At 36.3% G+C, this 14,482-nt stretch overlaps 1 protein-coding gene and 2 long non-coding RNA genes across 4 annotated transcripts in view; 1 reads left to right on the top strand and 2 right to left on the bottom strand.

The window, feature by feature from the left end:
• The first annotated feature begins 808 nt into the window (after nucleotides 1-808).
• LOC136846806 (uncharacterized) lies at nucleotides 809-5,476 on the top strand. Of its 2 annotated transcripts, none has more exons than XR_010855543.1 (3): nucleotides 809-913; nucleotides 2,703-2,951; nucleotides 3,363-5,476. It is a non-coding gene; the product is annotated as an uncharacterized lncRNA (long non-coding RNA). The 2 variants fall into 2 exon arrangements; XR_010855542.1 differs by having other exon boundaries at nucleotides 888-1,156.
• Nucleotides 5,477-8,702: 3,226 nt separating this feature from the next.
• Nucleotides 8,703-11,332, bottom strand: LOC136846804 (uncharacterized). Its single transcript, XR_010855541.1, has 3 exons — nucleotides 10,814-11,332; nucleotides 9,588-9,708; nucleotides 8,703-9,378 (listed from the first exon to the last, which is right to left on the bottom strand). It is a non-coding gene; the product is annotated as an uncharacterized lncRNA (long non-coding RNA).
• A 554-nt stretch (nucleotides 11,333-11,886) lies between these two features.
• Nucleotides 11,887-14,482, bottom strand: part of LOC136846803 (thioester-containing protein 1 allele R1-like) — an 80,878-nt gene continuing 78,282 nt past the window's right edge. The window contains 1 exon segment of the mRNA XM_067118057.1: nucleotides 11,887-14,448. Coding sequence (XP_066974158.1) covers nucleotides 14,323-14,448 — 126 coding nt within the window. The 3' untranslated portion in view covers nucleotides 11,887-14,322.

Genomic DNA, 14,482 nt, shown 5'->3' with positions numbered 1-14,482 from the left:
CTCTGTCCTTGATGTTGCTTGGAATTATAATTTCTCTCTCTCTCTCTCTCTCTCTCTCTCTCTCTCTCTCTCTCTCAGATGTTACTCTGGATGTTATTAATCTGCATTTATTATCATTATCATTCTCTCTCTCTCGCCATGAGCCACTACTACAATCCTTGTAGGTAAACTGCTATACACTCTAGAATGCATATTTTAATCAATATAGCCACATCTCCAACGCAACTGGAAAAACAGTTTATTCACATAAAGCTTCTAGACCCAAAAAAGCAATGAGAAAATGCATCAAGTATATTTTATGTGAAATATATCAGGCAACGGAAAAAAATTGATTATCACAAAGTGAACAACTTTAATTTGTGCTAATTTTGAATGTTTTCTACTTTAGAAGTGCCCTAGGAACTTCCCTGTTAACATCTAAGTAAGAATTGTTCACTTAGAAAGACACACTGGAACTTTTTGTGACAGAGATGTATCGCGCTTCAAGTAACTTGAATTCATCTGTAGCTAATCTTATGTTGATTCCAGAAAGTCTTTTTTTTTAAATATTTTGGACACCCAGTCTTGATAGACAGCCAATGCAGCTCAAACAATTCAGGGACAGTCTTAACTCTAGGTATACAGAACCATTTATCAATCTTGTCACAATGTAGTTTATCTTTGACCAACAGATGTCAGTGACAGCGTTTGTTTCCTAACAATTGGTGGGTTCTTTGCATTCCGAGGTTCCTTGTTTGTCCCTCGGCCAATCAGGAGTCTTTTCTCCCACCTTTGTTTGACGGGAATGTTGTGGAAGCCTGTGATTGGCTAAACGGCTTGGAATCTTTTCAAAGGAAGTCGGGCAGTTCCTCGTGTTTGCTGGTTCAGTGCAGTGGAGAATTATTCTCGTGATTCCTTGTGGTGATTATTCAAGGTAAACTAGGATATTTTAAGTATGTTAAGTTAGTGTTGTGCGTTTCTTATACAAACATAATTATTTTTTTTATCCAGTGAAGGGTTATACTTGTGCAAAAGTGACAAAGATGGACTGAAGTGCTGGTGTAGTAGACCTAAGCTTTAATGTTGTGGGTGGTGTTGAAATGATTTTGATAAGAGGTGACAAGTTAGTCTTTGGTTTTACATCTCAAAGGCAATAATTCACAATTGTCTGAACAAGGTAAGGTTTATTTTTCAAAATATCTTCTTATTGTAAAGGCCTAAGGTTAATTTTAGTTAGTCATGTGAATTTAATTTAGATTTTGATAAGCTGGGTTTTCGTTGGTGCTTTTTGTTGAATTGAATATGGAATTTAGACCAAATGCCAAGCAGTGGGACCTATGTGGTCATCCAGCGCTGGAACGGAAATTGACAGTAAAAGGTTTGAAATGTGTAACAGGAAGAAAACCTCGCAGTTGCACTATGAATGTTGTTAGGAGAGCGAAGAAAGTAAGATGGAAGAAAGTGAATATGAAAGAGGCACAATAGAAGGAACGAATGAGGGTTGCAGCTAGTTTTATTGTCCATGAACGTGTAACAGCAATTGTCTTAAGTAACCATATAATATTGGTGCCAATGTCTACATGTTTTTGATAAGTCTTAATTTTCTAGGTATTCTAAAGAAGGCTTAAAGGGAAGTGTTGCACTGATGTGCAGTTCCTGTGGAAAGTGAACTTTAAAATTAGAACGGACATATTTTGATAAAGACTAGGTAACTCTTACCTACCTAAATGTGCGTGTGGGGGTGGGGTCCTGGCTAGTGTTAATTTCTAAACTACGTTCTGTTACTTGACATATTTCTAGTGGGGTTAATTCATGAAAATTAAAGCCGTAGTAGGTGATTTTAGTGAATGAAGACTAAAAGTACTTAGGTTAGTCTTTATACTAATTTGGCTTCAAATTAAGCTCAGAGCATATTTCACCCAGATGAGGAGCTTGAAAATTTATGATCGTGAGCTGGGAGAGTAGTACAGATTATCAGAAAACATTAGATGATGAAATTGGGCAGGGCAGTTTGAAATAGGTTTCCTAATGCCCCCAAGCAAATTTTCTGCCTCCAGAAGTTACGAAAGTAGTGATTTGGGACATTCCCTTGCAAGGGACTGATTAGTGAAAGTCCACATATCTAGTGACAGTCGTGATTAGGCCTACTCACTCCAGTGATTCTTAACCGGGGGAATCTGAGTTTCAGGGGGGAGGGGAATTGTGACCACAGATTGGCAGGCTCAGGCTGGCTCTAGGTCTAGGACCACACAAAACGCATTAACGCAGTGTGCCTCGGTCCGCAATGCTGGGAGGTCACGCCGGTCTTTCTCTTCGCTAGCTTGCGTGGTTGTTAGTATTTTGTTGCATGTATCTGGAATGCACCTTTTGAGGCAGACAATTTTGGGAAGGAGGCTGGGGGTGGAATGACGTTCTGACATATGGGGAAAGGATTCATGGGTCAAACAAGGTTGAGAACCACTGGACATTCTATACCCAGCTTGATTTCATCATTAGAAATCTTAAAGGGAAGGTGATTTCGAACTCTTCAGGTGGTCAGTTCATCTGAGTAATCATTTGATTGGGTGTAAATTTATTATATTTTTTGGAAATTGAAATAGCCTGAAACTGAAGTTGGTTTAAGTGTGGTTTCGAACTTTTAAACGTACTCTATATACTACAAATTTGGTATCGGGCAAGACTTATGCGATCTTAAACCTAAAATCTGATATTTTTCATTCCAGGCGCTTCAAAAATGGAAGAACCTAGAATCTTATACAATCGTGGAACATCTTGGAAACTGTTTTGGAATGGATGGACGAACTTAAACTGGCGATTTCAGGAGGTCACGTGAATTAATTCTCGAAATATGGCATAAGAGATATTCTGGGAAGCAGTTCTGACAAGGCAGTTCTAAGACGTTTCAAGTAGCAGATTTGAGGAGGAACAGCTGCCGATTCCATCAAGGAAGATGAACCAATATTTTACCTCAAGTAAGTGATTGTAAGATTAATATTGACAATACAGTAGGTTTACGTATGTCGAAGATAACTTAGAGTAAAAATTAGGAACAAATGTTAATATGTACAACATAAACTAGTTTCATTGTGCTACAAGACTTGTGGAATGCTTTAGTTAGCCATTTTACCAAATTTAAATTGGGATACAGTGTAAAGTTTAATTTTTATCAAAGCCACAATTTCTCAAGTGTAGGTGAGAGGAAATGGTTCTAGAGGGTGTTGAAAATAACTATAAGTTTTAAATGGAATTTTTTGAAAAGTCGCCTAAATGCTTAGTATTCTTATTGATGTTTCTAACTAGATATTACGTTATCCTAATAAGAATTTTAATATTAGATTTTCAGAAACTGTGAGTAGTTCTTGATTCTTACTTTTATTTTACAGATTTGTGTTGAAAAACGGTTTCCCGTCGTCGCACCGGGCTAATGAACGTACTAAACGAAGGCAAGATGTCTGTACTACGGTGCTCCAAGGTGGCTCCTGGTATTGCTACCTAGACCTAGTAGTTCTATCTCCAAGATTCTTCATGGACATGAGCAAGACTGCTGGACACCTATTTAACTAATCTTAAGAGGACTAAGGTCCATAGCTAGTTTACTTGGCTCTTGGCTTAATATCATCTAGGAATACTGGTTTTATTAAAGTTAAGTTTGTGGTTTTCTCGCCTTTTTGAATGTGTTTAATCAGTTTGTTCGCTTTAGGGGCGTGTTTTCTGCCTTTTGTCTGTAGACCTACATTCATTGGCCTAATTTTTGCTTCTGGTTTTCACAAAAGCTTGACTGTTTTCTCACCGTGGTTGGTTAGGTTTTGCTTTAAGAATTATTGTGCTTGTGTTATCTTGCTATGTCTTTTTTGTTTCCCCTTTGTAGTTATTTCTCGTCTGCTTTTTGTAACAGAAATTTTGGGGGGCTTGCTTACGATATGTTTCTTTCATGCATTGTCTGCAGATGGGTCAGGCTTTTACGGTATGAGGTGCCGTTTTTCGTCTTGAGGTTCACATGCATTTTTATCAGTCGTTTCCTCCATTCTTTGTTTTCCGTTTTTGTTTCTTAATATGCTCAATGTCTGCATTTTAATTGGGCCCTTTTTATTTTATCTAGTGGGCTCTGTGGACCGTTTAGCTGTTTGAGATTTTGTCTTTTATTTATTTTTGCACATTCCTTGGTACCCCTTTATGGCTTCTTAATTTTTGTCAATGGCATATTGTCCAGTTTTTGCTGGATTTTGTTAACTTTGAATTTTTTTGCATATACCTGGTCCACCTTTATGGCCTTTAATTTTTGTGGATTTTAACTATTTTGGATTTTTTTTTTTGCACATTCCTGGTCCACCTTTATGGCCTCTTAATTTTTGCTGGATTTTGTTCATTACTTAGAATTTTTTTGCATATTCCTGGTCCACCTTTATGACCACCTAATTTTTGCTGGATTTTGTTCACTGAATTTTTTTTCACACTCCTGGTCCACCTTTTGTGGCCTCTTGATTTTTGCTGGATTTTGTTTTACTTTGAACTTTAAGTCAGCTTATTGTTTTTGCTCATTCTTTGCCCCTCTGGGTATTCATTCCATACACCCTATGGCTAATGTCCATTTCCTCCTTTGAATTTGTCCAGTTCTCTGAGATTTGACATTTCAGTTTTGCCTTAAATTAGTTTTACCCTTTGGGCTTTACTGAATCTTTTTAGCTCTATTGCTTTTTTGTTTTTCTTTGCTTATTGGAGTTATCCGTCTTTTGGTTTTATTTCTGAATTTGTCCGTTTCTGCGACTTGACCTTCCCATTCACTCCATGGGTTTTATCTGCAGTATTTTTTTGGCTCTTAAAGAATTTGTTTATTTGCTTTTTTCCAATTTTTTACAGCTTTGGGGTTTTGTCGTATTTTTCGTTTTTGAGAATCGTCTTATTGATGGCCCATTCTGGGTTTAGGCTCCAGTTTGCAAGTTGTCTTTGTACAGTTTTTGGGTAGTTTCTTGCACAGGAAACTTAGATCTTGTTTACCTCACTGGGTGTTGTCCACTTTTTTTTTTTTTTGTCATTTTGCAGAATTGAACAGTTTGTATTGATGGAGCATTTTGTATTTTCGAGCACTTTTATCGAATGAACACTGCATTTCAATCTGCAATATCTTGTTACTTTTTTAAGGCTACTGTCGTAAATGATTTCTCATTTTTTGGAACTGCTGGTCCTTGGTATTCAGGTTCTGTGTTGTTCCTCACATGGTTAATTTTATTTTTTTCAATTACTTGTAATTTTTGCTTGTTTCTTGGTGATGAAAGTGGTTACAGTAATTTTTGCTTGTTTCTTGGTGATGAAAGTGGTTACAGAAATGGTTCTTTATGATTTTAAGTGGTTATTCTTGACTTGTGTCAAAGTTAATTACTATAAATTTATTTTGACTTGTGTCAAAGTTAATTACTATAAATTTATTTTGTCTTCAAATGCACAAATCAAGTATTGACTGTCACCAAGTTAACTTTTATAGTAAAACAATCTATTTACATAATGGCTTTTATTTTATTTATATATAATGGCTTTATTTTATTTATATATAATGGCTTTTATTTCTTCAGATGCACAATATAAAGTACTAAAAGTAAACTCTACACATACATTTGCGTAGAAGAGCATTTTTATATAAAATATATACTGTACAGTACAGATGAGGTCTAAAATGCATAAATACCCCTTGATCATGACGAAATACTTCATTTTCCGATCAGTGTCACTAAACCTGAAGTTTTGAAGTCTGGCTTATATAATTCTCGTTTCAGGTACCACCTTCATTACTTAAATCTACTTGCTCCTAATTCAGTAACTATTTTCGAACATTAAACATCTGTATATATATAGAAGCATGACTCTAGTGAAGATGTATTTTACCATAATGTCTATCTATACGGTTTACAATAATCCGTATAGACAAAGCTTTGTAAAATACATCTTCACAGAGGAATGCTTCTATATATACAGATGCTTAATATAAGAAAATAGTTACTGAATGAAGAGCAAGTACATTTAAGTAACGAAGGTGGTACTTGAAACATCACTACTATGTTGTGAAGAGGCCAAACTTGCTCACTTTAAAACCGTGATATTGTTAGTGGCGTCCTGTAGTTAACTTAGCCTGGATTTCAAAAGTATGGATATTTTGAATAACATCTATACAAAATCCCTTGCAACTTTACATCATCTATACAAAATCCCTTGTAACTTTACAACAGAAAAATTTTAGTTTAATCACAATTACAGTAAAATTCGAAAAAAGTTCTTAGTTGTAAAATCACAATAGTAAAACTCTGTTCTATTAGAGGTACTTGAGACAGTCGTGTATTGCTGTCTCAAATGTAATAAATTCAAATTCACTAAAACCTTCTTAAAATTCTTAAATTTTTAAAATATTCTTACTCAACAGTTTAAAATGAAAATTTTTACTAAAACTTATATAAACGAAACAAATAGCTAAATTTGTTTCTTGGGAACTCAAGCTCAGAGATACTTCAACTGTAAACTGCAAAAGGTAAAATTTAAGAGGCAGATGTTAACATCTGTTAATTGGCACCCAAACCACTATCATTCTAAGACCATGAATTACCTATTTAAAAATTCATTTAGAGCTTCAAAGTCATCATAAAATTGGGTTACTTTAAACAAGGCTTTCAATCATATTTTATTCATGCAAATGTTCTATACACTTGACTGCATTAAGTTTAAAAATATTTACATTTGACAAGGCATTAACTAAGGTTTAAAAATGATAAAATCTTACATTTGACAATCTACTCCTGAACCTTGGCATCGAATGCTCAATGAAAATAGGTGACTGGAAAACAAATAATGGATTGGAAAACAAATAATGGATATAACATGTTTGAAAACTACAAAAACAAAACACGACAGATAAAAGAAGGGAGGAAGGTATGAAAATGGGATGGCAAGAAAAAATTAAGAAAAGGAGTGAAAAGGAAAAGAACTACGAAGTTAAAAATGGCATATGGAGGAGCTGCCAGTGTGATTCTTGTGACATTCAACTTGACCACAGACTAAACCTGTCAACAGCGTTAAGTTTTATTATACTATATGAACCACTTATAATGTTAACCATTATGCCAAAAAAGTTAAGGCAATGTTGAAAAAGTAATGAAATTAAAAAAGATGAAAGCCCAGTGTTAAAACTTAATCTCAAGGCAAGAACTTGCCTATTAAAATCAAACTAGTTCAAGAAACTCTATAAAACCCGAGAAAAAAAGTCTCGAACAGGACACCTGAGAAGGGAACTGGAAACGAAAGCCATGACAAGCGAATCAAACAAAGTTGAGGCACCAGAATTAGGAACAAGACAATGAATAAAAGATAATAAAAAATGCATGGAGATGTCACAACAGAAAATACAAAACTTACTGGTGAAGAAAACCTGACAAAAATGGGAAAAAGATATTAAGGACTGACAAAAACTAGCAAATGCCAAGACTACAAAAACTTTAAAAGTCAAATTAACAAGAATGACAAAAGGGTTCCAGAACAATGATGGGGAAACAGAGGGGACTGACAAACTTTCACGAAAAACCTGACAGGCATTAAAACACACACACAAAGAAGCAACACAGATGACTGTCGTGACTGCTTCGATGTTTGAGAACAAATGACAAAGAACCAGGAGAAAGACGGCTGATAAATTTACAGCTTGCTCAGGATTGATTTAACCTCAAGTTAGCCTTGTTTAAAGTATTTTAAAAAAGAGGCTTTTACACAACATACGTAATGGGTAACTGGAAATACTCCTTTAAAAAGTAACCTAAATACAAAATCTACTTTATAACAGCTGTATATTTCCAGATGGCTAAACTAAACAGCTAAAAATTAGTGCTATATTTCTTAGGCAACCAGTTATACTGGTCCATATGAATATTAACACAAGCACATGATCACAATCTTACATTTGAGGCAACTAACCTTGTGTGTAAACATTCTTCTTAACTTGACCAATTGGGAGATAACCGAGCGTTAATATTGAAATAACTGATCCAGGTTCACATATGCACTCTTATATATATAGCCTAAAGACAGTACCACGAATGCAACAAAACCAGGTTAAGAAATCATGGTTGTCTTGTCCTCATTTCTTGAGGATAACCAGAGTAATGAAACTGTCACCCCAAAGTATAAAGTGACAGACAGCTGTCCAGTTGAGTGATGAAACTGCTACCCCAAATAAAAGTATAAAGTGACAGACAGCTGTCCAAGGGAGTAATGAAACTGCTACCCCAAAGTATAAATCGACAGACAGCTGTCCAAGGGAGTAATGAAACTGCTACCCCAAAGTATAAAGTGACAGACAGCTGTCCAAGGGAGTAATGAAACTGCTACCCCAAAGTATAAATCGACAGACAGCTGTCCAAGGAGTAATGAAACTGCTACCCCAAAAGTATAAATCGACAGACAGCTGTCCAAGGGAGTAATGAAACTGCTGCCCCAAAGTATAAATCGACAGACAGCTGTCCAATGGAGTAATGAAACTGCTACCCCAAAGTACAGAGTAAGAGACAGCTGTCCAATGGAGTAATGAAACTGCTACCCCAAAGTACAAAGTGAGAAATAACTGTCAGAGTTTCTAACAAACTGGATTATTTTGGTTTAGGAGCAATAAAAGGAATCTGATTGAATGCCATCTTAAATACGGAGGGAAAAAGTCAAGAAAGGCATCCATCTGTAAAAAATCTGCCAAAACCAACTATGAAAGAAACCCTACAATGAATGAGAAAACCTGGAAAAAGTTTTTTAAAAACGACCCCGACTGAGGAGGGGAGGAATGGAATGCCACCTTAATTTCTTAGAAGCTGCTTGTTCTTGCAAAGAACAGCTTATACGTGAAGAAACTTATCAAGGTTTTATGGAGGACTTTTCGATTTCCTTAACTTCAATAAAAATCAAATTTCACAAGCTGTTGAGCTCAGTGGGATTGCCCTAGTCAAGCCAGTGGGAGTTTTAACACTGGAAATATTCATTTATTAAAGACAAACCTGCAGTTATCTCTGAACACCAAAGTGTTAGACGGAAAGCCAAGAACACCTTTTACCTTTCTCAGGTGGTAGTTTGATGAAAATATTAAGCTACAAAATGTGAATCTGGATCAATCCTATCTAGAAGTGAACTACCAACATGGGATTTTGGATCTTAGATCTTAGAAAATATTTTGAATTTCATCTCTATGTAATAAACTAATCACCATAACTTGAAATAAAATATAATTTTAAGCTAAAAAACTGGAATTAACTTAGAACTTTGCAAAAGTCTTGATCGAAGAGTAGATGGTCTTGATTGAAGCCGAGTTAGGCGACTACTGTCTTGATTGTAGTCTTTTGCTAAAGGTCCCTAAGTTGACAAATTCCTGGCCTTATTTCCCTCCTGAAAAGCAGAAAAATATTACAAAAAAATGTACAACACATTTCAAAATTCACAGCATTTCACCAGAAACTTCAAAACACCACATTCAAGTTTTTTTTTTCAATTAAAGCTTCTAGAATCACAATTACGGTGTAGTATTTATCTTAATGTATACTACCACATTTTTCTCACTAATTAAAGTTTAATTTGAAGTTCTTAAACATAATTACCTTCGGAAATAATTTTTGCAGTTGTAGTGCGGGACAAAGTTCCAATCCATTCCTCAGTTCTTTCCGTTCTTGAAAATCATTCTATTTATTAAGTCAATCTGCATCAGCATCGCCCATACACCTGCAAATGTGAGTAAGCAAGACTTTAAACCCCAATTATTTTTCATCAGTACAAAAATGCTGTTGAATATAAACACCATAAAAAAAACAGCCCCCAAAAAAATCTAAAACGAAACATTAAAATCTGTAAAACTGGATAATGTTTCCCGGTCCGAACATCCCTACTCGATTTTTTTATATTTTCGAATCTGCATAAAAAAAATATTCTATAAACATAATTCTTGCAAACTAATATTTATCACAATCCTCAGGGCGTAAACACGTTTACGTGCAAAATGGGCGGCGTATTTAGGAACAAAATGGGGATGAGGGTAAAACAAAATAATGAGGGTAAATACCATAAACGTCTTACGTTGCTTTGGAAGTTACGGCCCGAAGAGGACCCACTGGGGCTGAATGACTTATGGCCGAAACGACCAGTACAAGAGTACTTGGACAGAGTACTTTGATGGGATGTTCGGACCGGAAACGAACATTATCCTCTTGGAAAAGCAAGGATCATTTTCCACAGAACTTATAGTAAAACTTTACGAGACAGATCAACTAAATTTCCCACGTTCTCCTAAGCAACTCAAGACTTGAGCAGTACAGTTTATGGGGGATGTTCTTGTTACGACACAGGGTAATTCTAAGTATTAGCTCCGCGCCTGTTTTTACCTTGGAAACTTGGCTTTTCTACACTTTTAGGGCTTCTGTTACTGGCGGTGCATTTGTTTGTTGTCGGCCAAATGGAATGTCCTTTCGCCGTGTTTAGTACTGGCCGGGGTGGGGGCGGTACCCGTACGTTAACAATTTATTGCACTTGCCGGACGGGATATGAACCGTTCCAAACAGACGTTTATACCCGTGCTCTGTCTTGTAAAGATCGAGTATGGAAACCCCTTCTTGGGTGGACTTCTGGGGTTAATTACAGGTTATTTACATTCGACCCCCCAAAAATAACGTTAAATTGTAAATAAGCAACCAAAACACTATAAGAAACTGCCATTTCTCGGTAAATACCCGCCGCGTATCTATTACTTAGATCTACCCGACACGGACTGGACCCAGGTTACCATTGTCATAGCAATTTATCAAAATCCTAACTTTCATTACGAAAAGCTTACCTTATTGAAAATCACTGAAATCGAGGATTTCAGGTTCCAGTATCTGTCTCTCTCTCTTTTGCCCTCAGGTTGATTGTCGTTGACCGTGGGAGTTGTAAGCCGTGTCATGTTGCAAGTATTCCTTGACTTCTTTGGTATAAAACCTTGACTTTTGGTATGAAACCTTGAGTTAATCCAGAGGTTATGCCTTTGTTGGAGATTACACTATAGCCTTATGCCATCACGGCTTCTTGCTTGTTCCAGGCTTCAAAATAAACTGACCTTCAAATTGATTGTCTCGACCGGTCTCTCACAACCCACTTTTAGGAAATCTCAAAGTTTTTTTTTCAGAAACTTCTCTGGCAATCACCTGACTAACGTTTGATTCCAGGTAAAGCACAATGTAATTGGCATTTTTTTAAGTGATTACACTATAAATGAAGAAAGCAGCCTAGTTTTTCTTCAAAAAAATACGCCAGTCGTAACACCAGTAAAGTTTTTACACATTTCCACCTTCAACTCTACGACCAAACTGCCGGTGTTTTTACGGAACTTGCCTGCCTGCCGGGCCCTGCCTGCCCTAGGGACCAGACAGCAACTGCGCATGCGCGACAGTTGTTGAAGGATGAGGCGAAAATATGACAATCTGCAAGCGTTGAGATGTTTATTCTGTACTTCAAAATCTTAGTTTCTTCAGCCACTTACATTTCAGTTATTAGGCGTCTGCACCACATAATTTATACTTACCGAGCCATACCTTTTAATTTCAACTCTCTCTCGAGGAGTCTTTAAAATTTCAAATATCTGCTACGAACGGCTAATAGCTGGACAACCCATTAAGAAGAAAAATAGTTATATATTATCATTACCTGTGATATTATTCAAATATCTACATTAAAAGGGCTGTATTTACGTTTACACTGGACGTGAAAACAAAATTACAGGCATCACCTTAATTACAGCAACCAGTATGTCAACTTAGCAAACAATTTTTGTCATCAGCAGATAAACACTAATGTTTAATATACAGGACTTATAAAGTTTTGTCATTGAAAGGCAGGTTGGTTACAAAGGTTAAAAATGACAAAAACACGTTTGTATCTCTTATGTATTTCAGCAATTTTCACTTGCCATAAGACAAAATCACTTTCATCAACGACACCAGTCAAAGATTTAAAAAAAAAAAAAAACTGTACACAATAAATGGGAGAATTTTTTTTTATCCATGTTTTCCAGTTACCCCTCAACCAGTTCACAACAATTCAGTATATTACAAAAAAATGACGTTCAATTAAAAGCTATATCACAGTGATAATAAAAAAAAATGGTATACTGGAACTTTACTATAGTACTAAATAGTACTAGTTTCTCCTCAGATATAGAGCGCAGTTCTTTACATGTCAAAATATTCTCACAAACATACACACATTTCGAATACAAAATATATTCATGTTAAAGCTTTAACTTTCTTTAGATACTGGGATGTTTAAGCATTATATTAAAAAAAGCAATGTAGATGTGAATTAGATAAAGGCGAGAGATGGAAATTTTATCGTTTTCAAATAGCATTAGCAAAAAAATATTATGAGTTTTGTCAGTCAGAATTCACAGCCAAAAATCAATACGAGTGTCCCATCGATAAAATAAGCAAGAATGATTGTTATTACGCTGTTAATTTCGCTTTGATAAATATACAGTCCTGTTATTGTGACAACAACCCCTAGAGGTTATTAAAGTTGGAAAATGCTTAAGAAGATGGGTACTACAATAGTATGATATCTACCATCCATTTTCTGCATTTGACCCCTCAGGGGCTAGTACTAAACACGACGAAACAGTGTAGGTGACTCAATGTTTCGCCGTGGTTAGTACTAGCCCCGGGGAATCAAATAGTTTTGTATATAGTTTGAGGAAGTAATTGTCATAGGTCTTAATTGGGTTGCTTGGTAGATATCATCCTAATTTTTGGTAGGTCGCGAAGAGCTCGGTAGATATTACACCATAGTAGCACCAGAATATGTGTATGGTTACAGTGTAGTACAGTGTACACTGAGAGCAATAGACCTACAGTATATATACAACACTAGATCAACCGACAAGGCAAAGCTAAACATTTCTGCACCCCGATCTTCAATGATCACTTGCACATTGCAAAAAATAAACTAGAAACGCTGAAGGCCTTTATAAAAAAAAAAAAAAGCAACAGGACGGTTAAATTTCAACTGGTCTCAGTTGGTCGGGTGAAGTCTCAGTGGCCTACATCAGACCTCTTGAACTAGAATGAAATCGCTGTTTCGAGGACGACTTTGACCACTGGGCTCCCTCAGCCAGTCCACAATTCTCTGGTAGTCGTCCAACAGCCTTTGTCCCCAGTTTTAAGTCAAGGCAGGTAATACATGTATGCAGTACCAGTAAAAATGGAGGGTTTTTACACAGGCTCACAATTCTTAATTCCCAAGAATAACAGTGTCGTATACATTTCAAGTTTTGGGGTCTAATATAACCACAAGGACCAATAAGAACCAATGTTCGGATTTCGGAAAAGCTGTGCACTGTCAAAGCATATCTAAATACCAATACATTTTTTGAAAATCTGGATAAAAGTATATTACACAAAGAGTAAAAACAGTTTCAAAAGTATTCCAATACAGGTACTGACGCCTTCATGAGTTACCACTTACTTTCTCTGAGGCACAAATCTTGGCTGAAGTACAAATACCTACGATTGGTAAGAAAGAGAGCTTTGGTGAGAGTATGACCATATCCCTTGCTGACCATCGGTTATTCTCTCTATAGAAGCTAGGGTTGAAAGATCTTCATCAAACGTGAAATGGAAAGAAATTACATGGCCAATGAACTAAAAGAAATTGACATGGTTAAAGAGACAGTACCCTCCAATAATCCCTTACATTTCAAAGCCACATATGTTAATCTTCCAGCTATCATAGATAAATCAACAGGAAGGCCTAAAAAATATTTCACTTCCACAGTTATTAGATTACACTAGGTCTACTGGACCTAGTAAGAACGTACAAAAGCTCAGGATATCAACATACTCTCGGAGACGCGACTAGCACATTTCATAACAGCACAGTGATTGAAAACTTTGATAGTGTGGAGAGAACATAAGCCGTGTAAGCTACAACTATTGTGGATTCTGAAACCATGCTGTGTATTTAGAAACATTTACGCTTGTAGATTGTTAAAAAGCCTTTTAGTTGTATTTTTCCAATAGGGATACAAGGCCTTTTGGAGTTTCTAAGTAGCAAAGTAAACACCTCGAGAAGAGTTCTCTTGTGACAGGCAACTGGAGCAGAAGCCGTATATTTGTGGAATGTAAAACCTACGGAAAGAGTTCTGAAACACTTTCCAATACAGTTCGTTCATGATTAATGTATACAAATGTTTATTATCCGGATAGTTTTGAAAAGTGTTACAGTACTATTTCGAGGTTCTATACGCCAGTCCTCTCAGTTAATCCACTGAAAGAAAATGCACGGAAAGTAATCTAACAAAACGACCCCAGTTTCTCAGTGGCGTTGCAGAACGAGAAGAAGAAGTGTAAGCATCCCGGGAATGAGCGCTGAACCAGATGGAATGGACGAGGCTACGGAGATCTCGGTGATGGTCGCTGGCTGGAAGACGTCTTCTGGATCCTGGAATGAGAAAAAATAACCTTGACAGTGTGCT

Source organism: Macrobrachium rosenbergii, chromosome 15 (genome assembly GCF_040412425.1).
Source record: "Macrobrachium rosenbergii isolate ZJJX-2024 chromosome 15, ASM4041242v1, whole genome shotgun sequence".
Taxonomy (NCBI): Eukaryota; Metazoa; Arthropoda; class Malacostraca; order Decapoda; family Palaemonidae; genus Macrobrachium; species Macrobrachium rosenbergii.
The sequence above is the reverse complement of the archived record's forward strand: the minus strand, read 5'-3'. Positions and strand labels throughout refer to the sequence as shown.